An 18,630-nucleotide genomic window follows, 5' to 3' on the forward strand; every position below is an offset into this window, starting at 1 on the left:
CTCTCATCCTCGCTCGCCCCCTCCCTCCCGCGCACTGACAGACTGGGACAGCGGGAGGGAAGGAGAAGGAAAAGGAAGGCGGTGCAGGTGGAGGAGAAAGGAAGGAGGGAAGGAAAAGGGAAGAAGGAGGGATGAAAGGGAAAGGAAGTGAAAAGGAGGGCAAGGAAGTGACAGAAAGGGAAAGGAAAAAGAAGGAAGGGAAGAAGAAATGGGAGGGAAGGAAAGGAATGAAAAGGAAATGGGAGAAAGGAAAAGGAGTCAAAGGGAAAGGGGAAGGAAGGAAAAAAAAAAACAAAGGAAAAGGCAGGAAAGAAGGAAGAAAGGAAAGGAGAGGAAATGCAGGAAAAGAAGGAGAAAAGGAAGGAAGGAAAGAAGGACAGGTGAGGAAAAAGGCCAGGAAGGCAGGGAAAAGGGAAGGCAGGAAAGAGGGAAGGAAAAAGGAAACAAGGCGGGAGAAAAGGAAAGGGGAAAAAAGGGAAAGTCAAGAGTGAAGAAGGAAAGAATAAGAAAGGCAGAAAAGGATGGAAGAGGAAGAAAGCAGGGAAGGAAGAAGAAAGGAAATGCAGGAGGGAAGGAAAAAGAAAGGCAGGAAAGAAGGAAGAGAAGAAAAGGCAGGAGGGAAGGAAAAAAGGAAGAGGAAAATGCAGGAGGGAAAGAAGAGGGAAGGCAGGAAAGATAAAGTATTGAAGGAAGAGGAAAGGAAGAATGGAAAAAGGCAGGAGGAAAGGAAAAGAGGAAATGCAGGAGAGAAGGAAGAGATGTTAGGAGGGAAGGGAAAAAGGGAGAGGAAGTGCAGGAAAGGAGAGGAAATGCAGGAGGGAAGGAGATAAGGAAAGGAAGAGGAAATGTAGGAAGGAGAAAAGGCAGAAAAGGAAGAGAAGAAAAAGGAAGAGGAAAGGTGGGAAAGAAGGATGAAAGCAAAGTATGAAGGAAGGATGGATGGAAAAAGGAAGAGGAAAGGCAGGAGGGAAGGATAAAAGCAAGGAAACGCAGGAAAGAAAAAGGAAGAAAAAAGGAAAAGCAAGAAGGAAAAAAGGAAGAGGAAAGGTTGAAAGAAAGCAAAGTATGAAGGAAGGAAAAAGGCAAGAAAGAAGAAAGGAAGAGGAAAGGCAGGAGGGAAGGCTGGAAAAAAGAGGAAGGAAAAAAGGAAAGACAAGAAGAAAAAGGAAGGAAAAAAGGTGGGGAGGAAGGTGGGAGAAAAAAGGAAAGGCATGAGAAAAAAGGAAGGAAAAAGTTAAAAGGCAGAAAAAGGGAAAGGGAGGAATAAAAGAAATGGAAAAAAGGAAGGAAATGGAAATGCAGGAACAAAGGAAGGAAAAAGAGGAGGGAGAGGAAGGGAAAGCAAAAGAGAAAAGGAAAGAAGGAAGGGAAGGGAGGAAAAGGAGGAGGGCTGGAAAGAAAGGGAAGACGAAAAGCACGGCGGGAGGGGAAGGCAGAGGGCCTGTTACCCAACGCGTGCTGTCGCTGCAGGAGAGCAAGGGCTACGACTTCGAGTCGGAGACGGACACGGAGAGCATCGCCAAACTGGTCAAGTACATGTACGACAACCGGGACAGCGACGACATCAGCTTCACCACCCTGGTGGAGAGGGTCATCCAGCAGCTGGTAATGCTGGGAGCAGCGTGTGGGTGGGGACGTGGGGACAGACGGGGACACACACCCCAATACAGACAGACGGACACGCACACGCATGCAATACCAACTGTACTCCAGTATTGCCCAGGGTAGCCCACGGTGCAGCACCGTGCCTGTGCCAGACTGTGCCACAGGGCGTTCTGCAGCACACGCTAAGGAGTATTTTTGTCTTTCCTGCCTCTGACAGTTCATCTCAGATGTACGTTTGTTTTTCTTTAACATTAGTCAATACTCATGTGAAAAATGTCTAAATTTTGGGGCGCAACAGCATCTCGAGGCAACCAGTCCTGGTGTGTTGGGTGCGGGGTGGGAGCCGGCATGGGACGGAGGAAAAATAAGTCCATGCTTCAAATTTTCCCTGAAACCTCCATCTGGAAGAGATGCTGACCCCTTGTGGGAACTTCACTGCATAGCCTGTGGTTCCACGTGTCCGTTCTTGCCCAGTTGTGCACGGAAACGGGATCCATCCGCAATACACCTCTGTCCCAGAGCGCCTTGTTCAGGAGACAGTTTTTCAGTGATTTGTCTGGCGGGAGCTGTAGCAGAACACGTTTTGCTGGTGAATTGTGGTGGCTCTTCTGTACGTTCGGTGGCACCACACCTGAGCAAACCCCCCAAAGTTTTGGCGCTTCTTTTACCAGGTCTTTGCCTTTGTAAGCCCCCACGCTGCACTCTGAACTAGCGCAGGAGCACTTGCACGGGTCGCCAGGGATGTCTGAGTGCAGTGTCTGTCTGGAAGTTCAGAAGACTCATTAGGTGGTTGAGGAGGAGCTCCCCGGGCTCAGGGGAGGGACACCCCTCCAGAACGAGGTGCCTGGAGCTTTTGGTGGCTGTGAAGCCTGCTGTTCGGTATCTCTTACTTGTTCGCAGAAACACGGGTGCAGCTTCTGTGCTGGGAATCCTGAAATGGCGGCCCAGGCCTCAAACGAAAGGATAAACAGTTTGTATTTCTCTTGTTCCAGGAAGGTGCTTTCGCCCTTGTGTTCAAAAGTGTTCATTATCCTGGTCAAGCGGTCGGTACCAGGTACGTATTGCTGTGGGAAGGAACATTCTTGTTGCACCCTATATGTTGCCTTCTTTTGTCCCCCCAAGTTAGAAGATGATGGAGTAGAGGTTGTTCTCATGACGCTGTATATGCTGGGGCGGGGGTGGCTACGGGTTTTCATTTTCTTTCTCTTGTTTTCCATTTATCATAACAGAAAAGTCCCAAAAAGATTTCGAAAATTTCTTAGTGACCACCTGTATCACAGCTGGTCTGGAACAGCTTTTTTTGTAGATTCTGGTTGTGAGAGCTTTGAAAGGAGATGGTTTTCTCTCTTCCTTTGTCTTTGCATTTGTGGCAGCATTTGGACAAGTCCTCCATTTGACTTGAAGTTGGGCCAGCCTGGTGTTCAAGTTTTCTACTCCACTTTTGAATGTCGGCATCAGTCAGGTTGTTTTAACCATACGTGTGCCTAGCACAGGTTTTGAATTTCGGTGCCAGTAGCTGTTTGTAGATAGGTACAGTGAGCAACAGCCGGTGTGTTCCTGGTTCAGGTGTCCGTGGGATTGCAGTTACTCTTGCAGAGTTTCCTTTAAACTTGAGAGAGATTCCTCATGTCGTTGCATTGTGTTTATTCAGAGATTCTTTCGGTCTGTCTTGCGTCCTCCTGTGTTTGCAGCACTAACAACTTATCTGGAAGGAGCTCGCTCTTTATTAGTTCAGTTCGGTTGCTGTGCTGGAGAACAGCAGTCCCTTCGGGTCGGATGTCAGGGTGATGAATCTTTGGGCGCTGAGGATTGTAACTCGATGTCTTGCAGGCGAGGCAGCCCCCTGCTAATAGGAGTGCGCAGCGAGCACAAGCTCTCCACCGACCACATCCCGATACTCTACCGGACGGGTAAGTGTGAGCACCCCCTCCCCACAGGAACCACGTTCCAGTCACGCTCAGACCAATGTGCAAGCATAGAGACAACAAACAGTTGCGTGCTTTGGAATACATGTTACACTTCTAAACCTTCATCTGTAAATTAAACCATGATCAAAAAGAGATTTTATTTTTTTTTAAGTAAGTTTTTAACCACATGCTATACCACCATATACCTCAAGTTAGTCTCTAGTTTTATAATCAAAGCTTTAATGTCCAGTGGTTGCAAGGAAAACCCATCTTAATGCAGTAGAATACAGCAAAATAGAATAGTTCGGTATAGTAAAGTTAACAGTATAGTTAAACTTAGATACTTAAGTTTGTATCTTGTGTGTGGCATGTTGGCATTCATGGACTTGGTTGTTTTCTAGAACAAAAATGATGGTGCGTTGAAGGCTTTTCACTATCACAGACCTTTCCCCTGGCCCCCCAACATAATTTTTGAAAAGGAGAATGCTGTTACCCTTTGTGTGGCAATCTGTATTTATGTTGTCTGTCCATCTTTCTCTCACGTGTGTTTTACCACCATAGACACGTAGCTGCACCCTTGAAAATGAAAAGTGGCTGAGAATTATCCCGTAATTTACCGTTGCCAGAGTTACTGGGCACTGGACTAGTTCTCTCAGCACTGCAGTGATCAAAAGGACTTACTGTCGCAGTATGTCTTACTATTTCCTAACGGAGTTGCTAATGATAGCTTGCTGCAATGTAACGTGAAGAACCAGTCCCAGGAAGCTTTGACTGTTTACTCTTGGTTGATGTTGGATAATTAGCAGTAATCCTTAATGTATGTATGTAACACTTTTTTTTTTCCACTGATTATCTGAAGTTTTGTTTTTGTGTTTTTTTTTTCCAATTACACTTTCAGCTGTACAATCTATGGATCATTCTTTTGATGGAATATCCATAAAAATGGAGGAAGGTGCCTACCAGAGAAAATCTAACACTTGAAATTTCAGACAAATCCTCCCGTTCCTTAGGAAAGGAATCATAAATGAGACAAATACGCATTGTCTCTTTAATATGTTGTTATTGCTTTCCGTGTAGTGTAGTGAAACAAATGGGATACTCGGAATTCCTTCTTGATCAGAAACACCATGAGCAACACACACACGAAAATCCACCCATCAGTCTACCCGTCCCATTTCAAATATTCCGACATCAGGCTCAGCATATGTGCAAAATTGATGACTTAGTGCAGGTTGTGCTGTGTGCTCCCTGCACCTCTGATTACAGAAGGGAACAGTAAATTACCTTAAAAAAACCCCACAAAACAATAGAGTGAAACCCTGTTAGGAGGCTGCTAATAATCCTAATGCAAGCATTCTCCAGAATTCCTTCTGGAGTTCAGATTGTTGAAGAGCTACGTCCTCCCTCCTCATCACAGTGTCAATCTGAATTGCAGCTTCTGGTAGCAGCAGCAAGGTTGACCTGAGGCTGGAACTTACTTCCCTTTGCTCCCTTATCGGGATGAACCATTCTTAATTCACATTAAGTACTTAATTTCTTTAAAGGCTAACCCATCATAAGTTCACAGCTGAAGCAGGAGAGAGCTCTTCTGTAAGAGCTGAGGATCTGATTCTTAGCTAGTGTAAATAAATGTGATTCCAGCCTCAGGCACTGACAGCTCAGTGGGTGAAATCTGTTCGCTTTTGCCGGAGGAGGAACAAACCTCAGCTGATTGAAAGGTGAACTATGTTTGTCCTCTGTCAGGAGCTGGTTTACCTGAATCCAAACATACGGTGAGGTTTTGCTTCTTTTTACCAAACCTATCTCTCTTAAGTCAGTGTGAAGTGTTTGGAGTAAAATTCTGAAGTTGTGTTAATTCCCAGGGGCTTTAAGAACCAAAGTCCCTCAGCTTTCAGAGGCTTTTCTGAAAAATGGACCATATGAAATACGGATTTGAGTATCTTTGACTATAATCATTGTTTCATTAGTTGTATAATGCTGTCATCTGAAAACACCTCTTACAGAAATCAAAACTTTAACTCTGCTCAAGCAAGCATGGAAGAATCTATTAAGAAGCAGCTCTGTTAATCTGTGCTGTAGTACCTTTGCAGAAGTGCCATATGCTTGGGATTGTCATAACGGAGAGTGAGGTGGTATCAAAATACACTCAAAACATACCACCCCCTTGCTCCCCTGCCCAATTTTTACTATAGCTGTGTTAATTTACTATAGCTGATGTCTCCATTCTTTGATTTAGAAGGGAAAAGATTAAAAGATTACTTCTGTGTTGCTTCTAAATTCAGTAAATGGGAGGTAGGTGCTGTAGAGCAACAATCCAGGTTATCCATAGATAAATGGACAATTTATGGATCCACAGTTAACAACATAATTGGCTGATAATACTCACTGTAACTTTTCAGTCACTCCTTGGTAAGATATACATACAGTGCACGTGTACGTGCACAGTAAGAACCCGTTCCAGTTACAGCTCAGTGTAGAATCTGTAATACAGGAAAGCAACACAACATAATAAAGTCAATGCGGGGAAATGTATTTTCAGAAACCAAATTTGCATGTTTTGATCAAGTATGGGTGCTTCTGTTGGAGAATAGCCACTAACACCTTTGCTCTGTCCTTTCTCAACAACAAATCGGTCTGTCCTGTCTCAACAGCAAAGGAATCGTTTTCCTCATTTACTGACTTAATAACTAAAGTGGAGGGCTCTAAATTGTTGGCTGAGTGGAACCTTCTTATTGAGTATCAACATGAAAGCAGTATTTTTTCTTCATGTTTTCATTTACAGAAGTATAAATCTGAATCAGATCAGTATCCAGTAGGTGAAACACAACATTAGAGCTTATGGAATAAATATATAATAGAGTAACGTCAATGTTGTGTTATTCTGCAATGGTCATGTTTTGCTAGATAAGCTGATTAATCCACCCCCACCCCTTACCATAGCGTGCACAATGACTGGCAAATGATTTTGTTCGAGCAGTAGGTGTTTTGGTCCTCATCTACATTCCTGATGAGCTTCGCCACTGAGAAGTATTTTCTGCAGTTAAAGAGGAGGCGGAGGATTAGAGCGTATTGGGAATTGCCAGAGTACTTCAGAAAGGGTCCCTGGTGAAACACTGAACTTTTTAAAAGGCTTAGTACAAGTTTTTCAGAAGCTGACTCTTAGTCCTACGTCCTTCAGGACACCTAGATACTTGCCTGGCAATAGCATAAGACTCGCAGCAGTTTACCAGCTGTACAATTTTTGGATCAGAATGAGGTGGTTGTATTTGATAGCTCAGGAACAACGCCGAGTACTTAATCATGTATTTCCTGATCTGTGCCTGAACACATTAGCTCAGCCAGACAAAAATAGGTTTGGGTTACATCTGCCGGTGCTCAGTGGAACGGTGTGGTTGCACAGGTGGCAGCTCTGAAATTTCCCCAGTGCTGAGAATAATTGACAAAAAAAGAGCAATCCTGCTCGATTTCTCAAAGCCTCAGGAAAGTTAGTGAAACAGGAGCACAGGAGAAACTTAAAGTGATAAACAGGGCAGATTCAACTGGGAAAATGTTGGTAAATGTGACTGCTCCTAAAGCAGCTTGAATTCTCTTCTAATGGAGCCACACATAAAATTTCATTTGCATTTTTACTGATCTTTTCCTCTAAACTTAAAACTCTGCACCAATGTTACACTTGCGGACTTAATTCAAAAGCACATAAAAACCTTGCAAGCAAAGTGAGAAAGGGCACGATAGTACGAGTACCAGTATGCTGCCCTCTTCTACTGTCGCTGTTAAATTTACTGTGACCACGCACAGCGATGAAAATAGTGCTTCATGTTGGTACTGTGCCTTGGGTCCTCTGGCTGAGACTGACATTGTTCCAGCTTTGCCAGCACGTGCGGTACCTAATCCTCGTGTCTTCTAGGTAAAGACAAGAAGGGGAGTTGCAACCTGTCTCGTGTTGACAGTACCACCTGCCTTTTCCCTGTTGAGGAGAAAGCTGTGGAGTACTACTTTGCTTCTGATGCTAGGTAATAATGTTTTTCAGTGTCTTTTAGCGTATATAAAAATACGCCGTTTAAAGCTGAGGCCTTGAACAAGAAATGGGGAGGCTGTGGTTTCTTTATGAATAATAGCAAATTATGTATATGTGGCCATTACTTTTACAAACGTTAACTAATTACCATACGCAGCCCTGAAAGAGACAGAGGTGGATTAGATGAGAGTTTCTGTTAAAGAAAGCGAGAACACTCGCTTTGGAACAGTGGTGTGCCTTCTTCAAGCACATCTGTTGATAAGATTCCAGAGGTGAGTGATAGGAAACCTGACAGAGTACTGACAGGAGAGATGCTAATGATCAGGAGAATTGCGTTGATTCACCAGGGATCTCTGCACACATGCAACTCCTTTATCATCAAAGGCAGCTTATTTTAATCCCAGTGGAGGGAGGAAAGACAATTTGACAGCAGCCTTACCAGAACTTTTGGGTTTCTCTATATTAGGGAAATGAATACTTGTTCCAGAAACGTAAAAATACTGCTATGGTTGACTTCTGCAGCTCCTCTCATCAGAGCATTTTGGAGAGTCTTAGGACGCCCTGATGTGCTTTTAGAAAGCTTTTCTGTGACTTGCCCAAGGTCAGAACAAAAGCTACTAGAATAGGGAGCTGATGTATTTCAGTACAGCTTGCCTTGTTCAGCTAAGAGAGAGTGCAGACTAAACCTGGTCAAAGATTTTAAACCCCGCTGGTAATTCCAATATTGACATTCCCCAAGTACACTGCAGGCAGGGAAGGTATTCAACAGTACCTAATTCTTGGAGTGCTTTTAGGCAGATCTCAAAGTACTTTAACAGGTGGCCAAGCTGTCCCCAGTTTTACAGATGGGAAAATGAGATGCAGGGAGGGACAATGGCTTATCACTGGAAGAACCAAGAAAGGAATCTGCACCTATATTTGAGCACCCTGTGTGCTGGGGCAAGTTACTGTCTTCCTGACTTCCACTCTCTAGCTCCTAACGGTTAGATCACATTGCTGCACGTGCTGCTTTGTCTGAGGAATTCATAGTTTCTTCTTAAAGCAGGCACTGAAATTAATAATGAGGTAGGTGGAAAAAATCCAGTTATATTGGCAGTGTGGAAATGTACTTGACAGTACTTCTCTTATTTTAAAAGAAATTCCATTGAAATGAGTAACTTTCTTGAATTAAAAGCTTTATGTCAGATTATAAATAGGGCTGTAGCCCTCATCTTTCTGTGAAGAATAATGTCTTACGGCAAATGGTGTACGCTTTTACAGCGCTGTCATTGAGCATACCAACAGAGTGATTTTCCTTGAAGATGATGATGTAGCAGCTGTGGTCGATGGCCGTCTTTCCATCCACCGGATTAAACGCACAGCAGGCGATCACCCCGGACGGGCTGTCCAAACCCTGCAGATGGAACTTCAGCAAATTATGAAGGGTAAAATCTCTTGGATGTCACCTGTGTAGATGCACAGGTCCTCCCTGGAGCCACAGAATAAGTCAGGTTGAGAAAGACCTCTGGAAGTCATCTGATCCAATCCCTGTGTTAAAAGCAGGGCCAAGTAGATCAGAGGGGGCTGAGGATTTTGCCTCCTGCTTGGAGGCATCCATTTTTCCCAAGATTGATCCCTAGCAGGCTTGCCATTCCAGATCTGACCCTTCATTGACACATCTAGCTCTCATGATGAGCTGATGCTTTGGTAGAAAAAGAAGTTTCATCTTAATAATCTCTGACTGGTAACTGGCCTGTTAGTGACTCTGGTCCAAGCTTTTCCCTATATACATAGGAAAAATGTAAATTACCAGGAGGTAGCTTGAAGCGTTCTCATTTGTTTTGTTTCTTTCTTTCTTTTATAGGTAACTTCAGCTCATTTATGCAGAAGGAAATTTTTGAACAGCCAGAATCTGTCGTTAATACGATGAGAGGAAGGGTCAACTTTGATGACTACACTGGTAATTGAGATTAAGCCTCCTTTATTTTTGACAGCTCAGTATCTAGTAGTTATTCGCAGTAGTTATAGAGGAGGAAGTAGGTGATGACATGAGAGATTAAAACATGCTGGTGTAAGACGATGTCTGTGCCTCACAGGGAGCGCTTCCAGAATTACATGCGCTGGTGGCAAGATTACTTTTTGTGACCGTTTTTTTTGCAAAGTGGTTGATGGAGATTGTAACACGCTGTGTGTTAGCACCAGTGATCTTGAGAATTTCTGCCACCTGACCAGCGTAATTTTTCTCTCTGACTCTTGCTTACAGTAAATCTTGGTGGGTTGAAGGATCACATTAAGGAGATTCAGAGGTGTCGTCGTTTAATCCTTATTGCTTGTGGGACAAGTTACCATGCCGGAGTTGCGGTAAGTGGTCAGTCTTGATCTGGTTGTGAACTGTAAGTAGAATTGAACAGCGGGCACAGTATTGCATGTGTCGAGCAGGTTAAGGATTGATTTAAGGTTAAGGAGCAAGTGCACACTGATGAATGAAGACCCTTTTGAAAGCTGCATACACCAGACTTTCAATTCACCGGCAACAGCAGTAGGAAATAAAAGCTGAAGAACTTGGATACTTATGAAAATGTTGCCTGTGACTTTAATTGCTATGGAAGGCTTTAAAAACCAAAACCGGCTCTGATAAAAGTCAGTTGGCAGGGGAAGAGACAATGCAAGAGCAGAATGCAAGTGCCGCAGCAAGGTAGGGGCTGCCGTGAGCCAGAAGGGATTTCCTCCTTTGCTGTTTACGCAGACCGCGATGGCACCTGCTTAGAGACTTCTCTGTGCTTGCCCAGCACAGTGAAGAGGTTTCGCTTTGTGCCTTACAGAAGTACTGGCTTGTGCGTACAGCCAGCGTGTGATTCTTGTTTCGTCAGGGTCTGACCTAATCATTGGTTAAAACGCGATGGCTGTAGATGAAGCCTTTCTAGATTGTAGCTTGGCAGCCCATGTTGTTGCAATTAAAAGTACTCCGCAATTTCGCAGAGGAATCCTTTAGCTTCTCTCAGAAATGCTGCAAAACACAGCTATGTACGCTGATTTAGAATGACCAGAAAAGAAAATTCTTGTTCATCTTGGCTAGCTCTGTAAGATAATGTTAACAGTAATCCATCGACTAGCCAAAACAAGTTTCTGGCTTGGCCTGGATACAGGTGGTGATTTCTGAGTTCTTCAGTAATGCAAGTTATAGTCTGATAGAAGGACATCCTGTATTATATAATATATATGTAGTATTATATAATAAGTGAGACTTATTTAAGAACAATCTATGTGTGAGGGAGGACTTGGCCTCACAGGCTTTTTGTGGTGCCAGAAGCAGAGTCACTTTTCACAGGGGTAGTTGCGTGACTTGAGTGTGGGTATACTGAGTAATTAAAATACAATCCAGCACTAATTTTCACATGGTATTTTGATAGTAATATTTTCCAGCGTGTGGCAAGTAGAAGGCTTTTTTGTACTCCAAACACTTGGTTTTTTAAACACAATGTAATATGCAACTTTCTGACATCTCCTTTTACCAGACCCGTCAGGTTCTGGAAGAACTGACTGAATTACCTGTTATGGTTGAACTAGCCAGTGACTTCCTGGACAGAAACACCCCAGTCTTCAGAGACGATGTTTGCTTTTTCATCAGCCAGTCAGGTATGGTCTCGCTTTACCACCCACTCACTCCCCTCTTTCCTGTAAATGTTAGCTGGGGAGGGAAAAGGCAGCAGGGCCAAATTCTTGCGCCTGCCTGTAGGATTGCATGTGGTACGCGTGAGAGAAGAAATTGGCAGACACACACTAGAGATGGGGAGAAAATAGAGTGGTTCTCCTCCTGTCCATCCGCGTGCCGGTGCAAGATTTTGTTTAGCTGAGTCTTACATATGGTAACAGTAGTTTTGTTTCCTTTCTTGGTGAGGAAATACTCCATCAATCAACAGACTAAAAAAATGCTACTGAGCTCTGGGTAAAAGCAGCTCGATAGTTTCTTTTGAATAGTTTTAGTTTTCTAGTTAAAGCACTGCCAAACACTAAGCTATACGGTGGATCAGATCCATAAAAGAAATGAAACTATTACACACAAGCATCAAAAAATACAACCACCTTGGAATGGAATATGAGATAAAAGACACACTTACGCGATATACATCTCTTTTTTTTTAAGCTTTTTTTAAAGCTTTTAATATTTTCAAGGACAACTGCGATACAAAACTACAATTTTTTTTTCCTCTTAGTTGCATTTACCATTGTAGATTTTCATAACTGATCTTCAGCTTTGATACTAAAACTAGTAGTTACTTTTTCTCCATAGGTTAAAATACTCTTTTGGTAACAATTTTTTCTTTCTGTATCAAGTAATTCAGAATATCCTCTCTTTGTAGGGGCTCATGTAAACATTCAGGCTTTCTCTGGGTTGTTGGAATACATGTGCAGATGTTGCTTCTTCCTGTTAGAAACTGTACTGTCCCAATTTAACAGGGAACACAACTGAGGGCACACTAGGGGATGCATCTTTCCCCTGAAGTGTTGGATGTGGCAAGCTAACAAAGATTTTCCTGGAACCTGAGCTTGGTCATCAGGCAATACAAAACCAAAGTAAATACTGAGCTCAAATAATCTCCGTTCTCCCCACCCATAAATCTGTTTTTCTAGCCCTAGATTACCACCCTGCATGCACCCTTGCTTTAAGCAGTGCAGTATGCAGAGCAGTTTGTATGCACTGGTGTACTGAAGGAAAAGTGTACCGAACTAACCTCGGGGCTCTTTGTTCTGTGTTGTCACCTTACACTTGCAGGAGTACTCAAAAGAGATGTGTCCTTTTAGGACAAAAGCAAACTGGTAACACTAGATGGAATACACAGTAGCTTCTATTTCTAGTCCCATCTCTGGAGCTCAGCTCGCAAGCAGCACTGCTGGGATCATCAGTGCAAGGTTTCCTTCACCCCCCCATCATGTTCATTTAAACCAACTTTTTCTGCTTCTTTGTATCTAGAGTTTTTGAATCAACATGTTGAGCGAAGTCCAATCTAAGCCAGCTTCTGTTTGCATAGTGCAAACAATTTTGAACAGGGATAATTAGTTTTAGACATAGCCTCTTAGATAACAGATTTTGCAAGCTCTCGTGTTGTTGGTAAGCACCATCAGCCAAATAATTCCATGGGTTTCAGTGGCAGTAAGGCGGTGGCAGGACTCAAAAGGCTAGCTGTAACTTAATGCCATTGCACCCACTGGCACTTCAGCACCCACTCCCTAATGCATGTTTTCCCCCACCCCACCCTGCCCCAGGTGAATTTTTATTAACCAGGAAAAGGAAGAAAGTTGTTTGTGTTTTGTTTTTTTTTTTTAAAAAAAAGCATAGCAGAATACTGACTTCTCCTTACACCAAATACTATTGTTAGATTTTGTGTTTTCTAGATTTCACTGTCTTCTTTTTAGGGTTAAAACACAGTGTGCCAGGGCTGAAATAACTACTAACTCCTTTGACTTGTAGGCAAATACAAACCTCTAAGATTCTGTTTGGGAAATCACTGCAATTTTACATCTGCAGTGACAGCAGTAACCGATACTGAGCTGCAGCACTGTCAATACCTGTCTTTTCAGGTGAGACAGCAGATACTTTGATGGGTCTTCGGTACTGCAAAGAGAGAGGAGCCTTAACCGTAGGAATAACTAACACAGTTGGCAGCTCAATATCACGAGAGACAGATTGTGGAGTCCATATCAACGCAGGACCAGAGATCGGGGTTGCCAGTACCAAGGTAAGTAGTAAGTTTATAGACCTCACTGATTATTATTGCTATTATTACTGAAACTCTCCCTGACGGAGTTGGCTATAGCATGGGTCCTCTGTTCAATGCTTTCTGTTTCCTTTTAACCGGTTGCTATTGATGATTGTGTAGTTAATGACCATGTGCTCAGCAACACTATTCATTTTCTTTTTCTTGGATCTTGCAAAGGGCTTTTTTTTTTTTTTTTTTTTTTGTAAATGAAATATTCTAAGGAAGCAATATTAAACATTGAAAACAGAGGGACCTTGGGGGGAGGAATTCCCTAAGAGGCAAGCATTCTCTCCTCTTTGCCATCATTTGTCTTGAGGTGCAGACTCAGTTTAAACTAAGGTCTAAAGATGAAAAAGGAAATTAAAAGACAAAATTATAGAAAGTTTGACAGCATGTATCTGCCCTTAATGGCACTGCTTTACTAAGGAAAGTGTGATATTAAAATTATACTTCCGGCAAATGGGGAAATGGTCTTTTACAGAAAGCCAGTATTTATGTCCACCTAACAGAATTATTCTGTGGTTGATGCATCTGGCTACATGCGATGCAGTATAAAATAACTTGCTTTGCTGCATTTCATTTTGATGAAGTGCTTCTGCATGGTGAAATCTGCTTTGATTTAGTTATATTTAGAGGCGAGATGATGTCAATCTGTTACATAAATTCAGCCAAAAACCACATTTGAGTTTAATAGTTCATTGGGGAATTTGATCATGGAAAATTCATGAGTCTCTTACAAGAAACTCTTGAACGAATTGTTTGTCCCTGGGTTGTTTTCACATAGCCAACATTACAGTCTGGAGATAACTGAAAATGGCATTTTCTCTCTGGTGATGTGGGGAGTTACCGAAGTTGTGCGTACAAAAGAGAAATGAACTTGAAAGGATTCTGCCCTAAGGTTGCCCAGAACTTCATTTTGAGAACATATTATAAACAACCCAAGCATTGTTAGCATGACTGTTTGGTGCTGCGTACTTCTGTAACCTTCAACTGCACCAAACCAAAGTAAATCACACTCCATATCAAACTCTGCTAGTCAGCATAACTGAAGCTTTTCTAGATTCCTTCAGAGCTATTTAAATCTTCTCCAATATAGCAACATGAAAGTTTGTTTGATCATTGTTTAGGAAGGGACAGAAATACTACAAACCTTAATCTTATTTCTAAGCAACTTCAATCCCAGGCTGGCACCACAGACCATTTCCTAACATTTGTCTTATAAGGACTTCAGGGGCTAGACTTTGCAATAGCTGTTTGATGCCTGAAATGTTTTTGTGAATAGAATTGCCTTAACTTGAGCGCTAATTTCACTTGCCTGTGCAGATGATTTTTCCGCAAAGTCGGTGACACCAGTCACTATGGTCTTCTAGACAAATACGGAGCCTTAACTACGGTGAAGAGTTCAGAATCTGTTCTTAAAGTGGGGTGGGAAATCACTTACCTTTTCAGCTGCCATCATGTTCCTTAGACATTTCAAAATGTCCAAAAAAATTTCAGCTAGCTGTCCTGTTGCGATGGCCAGATGTTAGCGGCGGGCTTCCACTGTACATCTCCAATCAGTGGGTCTGCCTTCGTCAGTGTTTTCAGCATTTACTTGCAGTAAAGAAGGACACAGGTATGGTCACAAAATAGGATTTAATAGTCGCCAGGGAATGTCAGAAATATTCCATTTTGCTTGTTGTATCTTAATCTCTTGGAGTATAAGGCCATTGCATGCCTCCATTTGAGATTTCTCCAATGAGATTTGCCCTGTGAATTTCATGTTCATCTTTGCTACTTAATTGGAGTGAAAGCTGCCATTTGGTACCATGTTGAGAATAAGTCAACAGCTAGTCTAAGGATTTTACGTCGTAGGTGACAACCGTTTGGTTACTGTCTTAAATGATGTGTGTTCTCTCTCTCTCTCTCCCCCCCCCTTATTAGGCCTATACCAGCCAGTTTGTCTCTTTGGTGATGTTTGCGCTGATGATGTGCGATGACAGAATTTCTATGCAGGAAAGGCGCAAGGAAATCATGCGTGGTCTAAAGGGACTGCCAGGTAGGAAACTGCTGCATTTATTGCGTCTTGCCAAGTGAAACTCAATAGCACAGGCGAACTTCAGCAGTGCCTGAACTTTGCTTTTGAAAGATCGAGGGGGATCAGATATGTGCAACGTGGCTATTATTTTTGCAACTGTGTTCTCTCTAATGTCTTCAGACCACTAAATCGGACTATTAAAATACTGAGTCCAATTTTTATGCAAGTTACTGCTATCTGTGTTTATGAAGGATGAACAGTATGTATAGTTTGAGAGGCATAGGCATATAAGCACGCACAACTTGAATTCTTCTCTTTCCTTCTAGACTTAATTAAAGAAGTGCTGAGTATGGACGATGAGATCCAGAAGCTAGCCACAGAGCTATACCATCAGAAGTCTGTTCTCATCATGGGACGCGGCTACCATTATGCTACATGTCTTGAGGGAGCTTTGGTAAGAGATTTCTTTACTTAAAGCTGGTTCAAACGCACTTAGCTATGGACTTCAGATTTCAGCACAGGAAACGACACGTGGCTACAGGTTGTTTTAAAAGCAGCTAACAGCTATGGCATACCGGGTCATATAGCTAAAACTCACCGTAACACTGCTGAGACTTCCACTTGAAGATACCCAAGTCACATAATGGCCACAGGCTACAGTGGGTTGAAAGGGTGTATTTTCAGCATTCACACTGGGAATACTTTACTGTGACAGACCGGGCACCCTAATAAAATCAGTTCTTTGAACTGTTGGGGTGGCATTTCCAGGAATGCTCAGCATCCAAAACTGAGCGTGTACTTTCTAAAACCTGTATATTGCAGTTTTTACCTTTGAGGAGATTCCTGTTGTTGTAAGTGCTGGCACCCACCGACGTGCAAACACGTCCCCTTTGCATTTGCCTGCCCAGTTCAAGACTGTGATCATAGATAATATTGGCTGATGGCAAATCGTAAGGTCTATGGGGGGTTTGCTGTTAGAACTGTAAGTGTTGATGGCCTGCAAGCAGCTCAGCCCAGATGCGCTACTTTGATCTAGGTTTTCAGGCTGGCTTGTTTACATATAGGATCTGAGGAGAGCCAGAAGACGTTTTTAAAAAGTTACAAAGAAAGTGGAAGAAGCCATAGAGATGGTTTAAAAAAAAAAAAAAAAAAGTTTGCCCAAAGCTTTATGAATGATTTTCCCCCCCCCCCCCATCTAGAAAATTAAAGAAATTACCTACATGCACTCCGAAGGGATATTGGCAGGTGAGCTGAAGCACGGCCCTCTCGCGCTGGTGGACAAACTCATGCCCGTTATCATGATCATCATGAGAGACCATACATACGCCAAGTGCCAGAACGCTCTCCAGCAGGTCATTGCACGGCAAGTGAGTACCTGGAAAAGTTTACAGTGCATCAGAAATGATGTTTTTAATACAAAAGCAGTTTACAGGGCACCCAAACTATTTGCTTTAGTGTCACTGCCTAAAATGTGAATTCAGTAGATATTCTGGGCATTTCAAGAGCAACCTTTGCAGCAGATTGCAGAAGCCTAGCGTGGTTTGTTTACCCCTTAAAATACGCTACAGGGATGCCCATGGGATGCTAAGCTGTTTTGTTCTAAACTAAGTAAAAAGTTCTTGCCACTGGCGCTCTGAACAGAAGTGAGAAAAGAACCTTCCAGACCTGTTTTTCCTCAACATTTCCCTTTGTTGCAGGGGCGACCTGTGGTGATTTGTGATAAGGAAGACATCGAGACAATTAAGAACAATAAAAGAACAATCAAAGTTCCCCATTCAGTGGACTGTCTGCAGGGGATCCTGAGCGTTATCCCCCTTCAGCTTCTGGCTTTCCATCTTGCAGTTCTCAGAGGATACGATGTAAGTACAGTATTCCTTCCCTTCTGCACCTGTGTTTGCTATCTGCAGATCTGGAAAAGACGCGTTGGGCGATGTTGGAAGTCTGTGGGGGTTGTCTGTATAATCGCTTGAGCTACTGGAACAACCAGGTTAAACGGTAGACCTGGCAATTACAGAAGCTTCTCGTGAACAAAACTTGAAGGCAGTCTAGTACACTTGGCCGAGTCTTGTGCAGTTTGAGTTTGGACATGTGTCTGTTTTCTGGTAGCAGCGTGTGGTTTCTGGAGGGCTGGTAGGAAGCTAAAAGGAAGGTAACAATCCACAGAAAGATGTTTGACAAACAGAGTCTGTTTGCGTTAGGTATTTGATCTTAATACAGACACTGGCCTCTACCTTTTATCATTTGAGCACTGTAACAACGAAGACCGAAGGGACTAACTCCTTAGTTCTTGACAGAGGAGTTGTAACAATTGAGGTTTATGGACTTTTTCTTCATCAATTATCCTAAATTAACATGAAAATATGTTCAATCATTTTCAGTTTAAACGCAGAACAGCCTTTCCATGCATTACAAAGCTATACACAAAGAAAGAAAGTGTGTAAATACTCACAAGCATGTTCTTTCTCCTCCCTCTCTGCAGGTTGATTTTCCAAGAAATCTGGCCAAGTCCGTAACTGTAGAGTGAAAGATCATCTGAATCATAGGGGCAAAGGGGAATTAAATGAAAGACTTTTTTTGGTACCAAAATAACTTGATTTTAAAGTCCCCTAGGTAAATCTTATTTTGGTAAATCATTGTTTGTGTACAAGATCACTGTAATTCCATTACATTAGTGATTGTCAAATTGATTCCACATGCTATGTCAATAGCTTTGGGTTTTTTTGAACAATACACTTCCATGAAAGATGTTAAATGGTTTTATTTAAAGATTACTGAGTCTTCTAGGTAAGGGGCCCTCCACTTTACTTTAAGACAATGTCATTGTTTCTTATCCAGTGTGGCTCATTCCAATCGTTGATGAGAAACCATTGAATGAATTACCTGTCATGCTCTCAGGCAGTGAAGCAGGATACCAGACTACACAACTGGAACAAGAGCTGTTACTGGTCATGCTTGTGCAGGTTATTTTAACAGTGAACGAAACTGTAAACAAGCATTTGGGGTCAATTTCTGCCTCATGTACAAAAGGGAATTCAACTGACCCGTCACAACCTCCTAAATTTTAGGCACATGGGAAATGTGCTAAGAAAATAATGTTGCTTCTGAAGGATCTTATCTATGCCAAATACCTAGCAAGTGACAATCTCGTAGACTCGGTGGGCCACAGCGCACTGTGTAACACCAGCATATACCTGTAGTTGTGCCCGTGAAGACAGTGGAACTCACGCCTTTGAGTGTAAATGGAAGCAGTGTCTGACTCGGTATGGATGCTTACCAAAGTGGGGGAAAAGAGAGGAATATGAACAGTGCTCAGTTTGTGCTGGTGTTTTGTTGTTGCTGTTGTTT

At 42.6% G+C, this 18,630-nt stretch overlaps 1 protein-coding gene across 1 annotated transcript; it reads left to right on the plus strand.

Annotated features, from left to right (window-relative positions):
- Nucleotides 1-256: 256 nt before the first annotated feature.
- Nucleotides 257-18,056, plus strand: GFPT1 (glutamine--fructose-6-phosphate transaminase 1; the record flags this gene model as incomplete). The annotated part of the gene is made up of 16 exons (XM_009581366.1): nt 257-307; nt 1,471-1,605; nt 2,598-2,659; nt 3,436-3,515; nt 4,411-4,464; nt 7,420-7,525; nt 8,791-8,954; nt 9,374-9,469; nt 9,773-9,870; nt 11,025-11,145; nt 13,090-13,247; nt 15,192-15,306; nt 15,612-15,739; nt 16,485-16,652; nt 16,983-17,144; nt 17,765-18,056. Coding segments are annotated over 16 exons (1,743 nt in total), but the record flags the coding sequence as incomplete, so codon positions are not given.
- Between the last annotated feature and the right edge of the window lie 574 nt (nt 18,057-18,630).

Source organism: Fulmarus glacialis, unplaced genomic scaffold, assembly GCF_000690835.1.
Source record: "Fulmarus glacialis isolate BGI_N327 unplaced genomic scaffold, ASM69083v1 scaffold12970, whole genome shotgun sequence".
Classification (NCBI taxonomy): Eukaryota; Metazoa; Chordata; class Aves; order Procellariiformes; family Procellariidae; genus Fulmarus; species Fulmarus glacialis.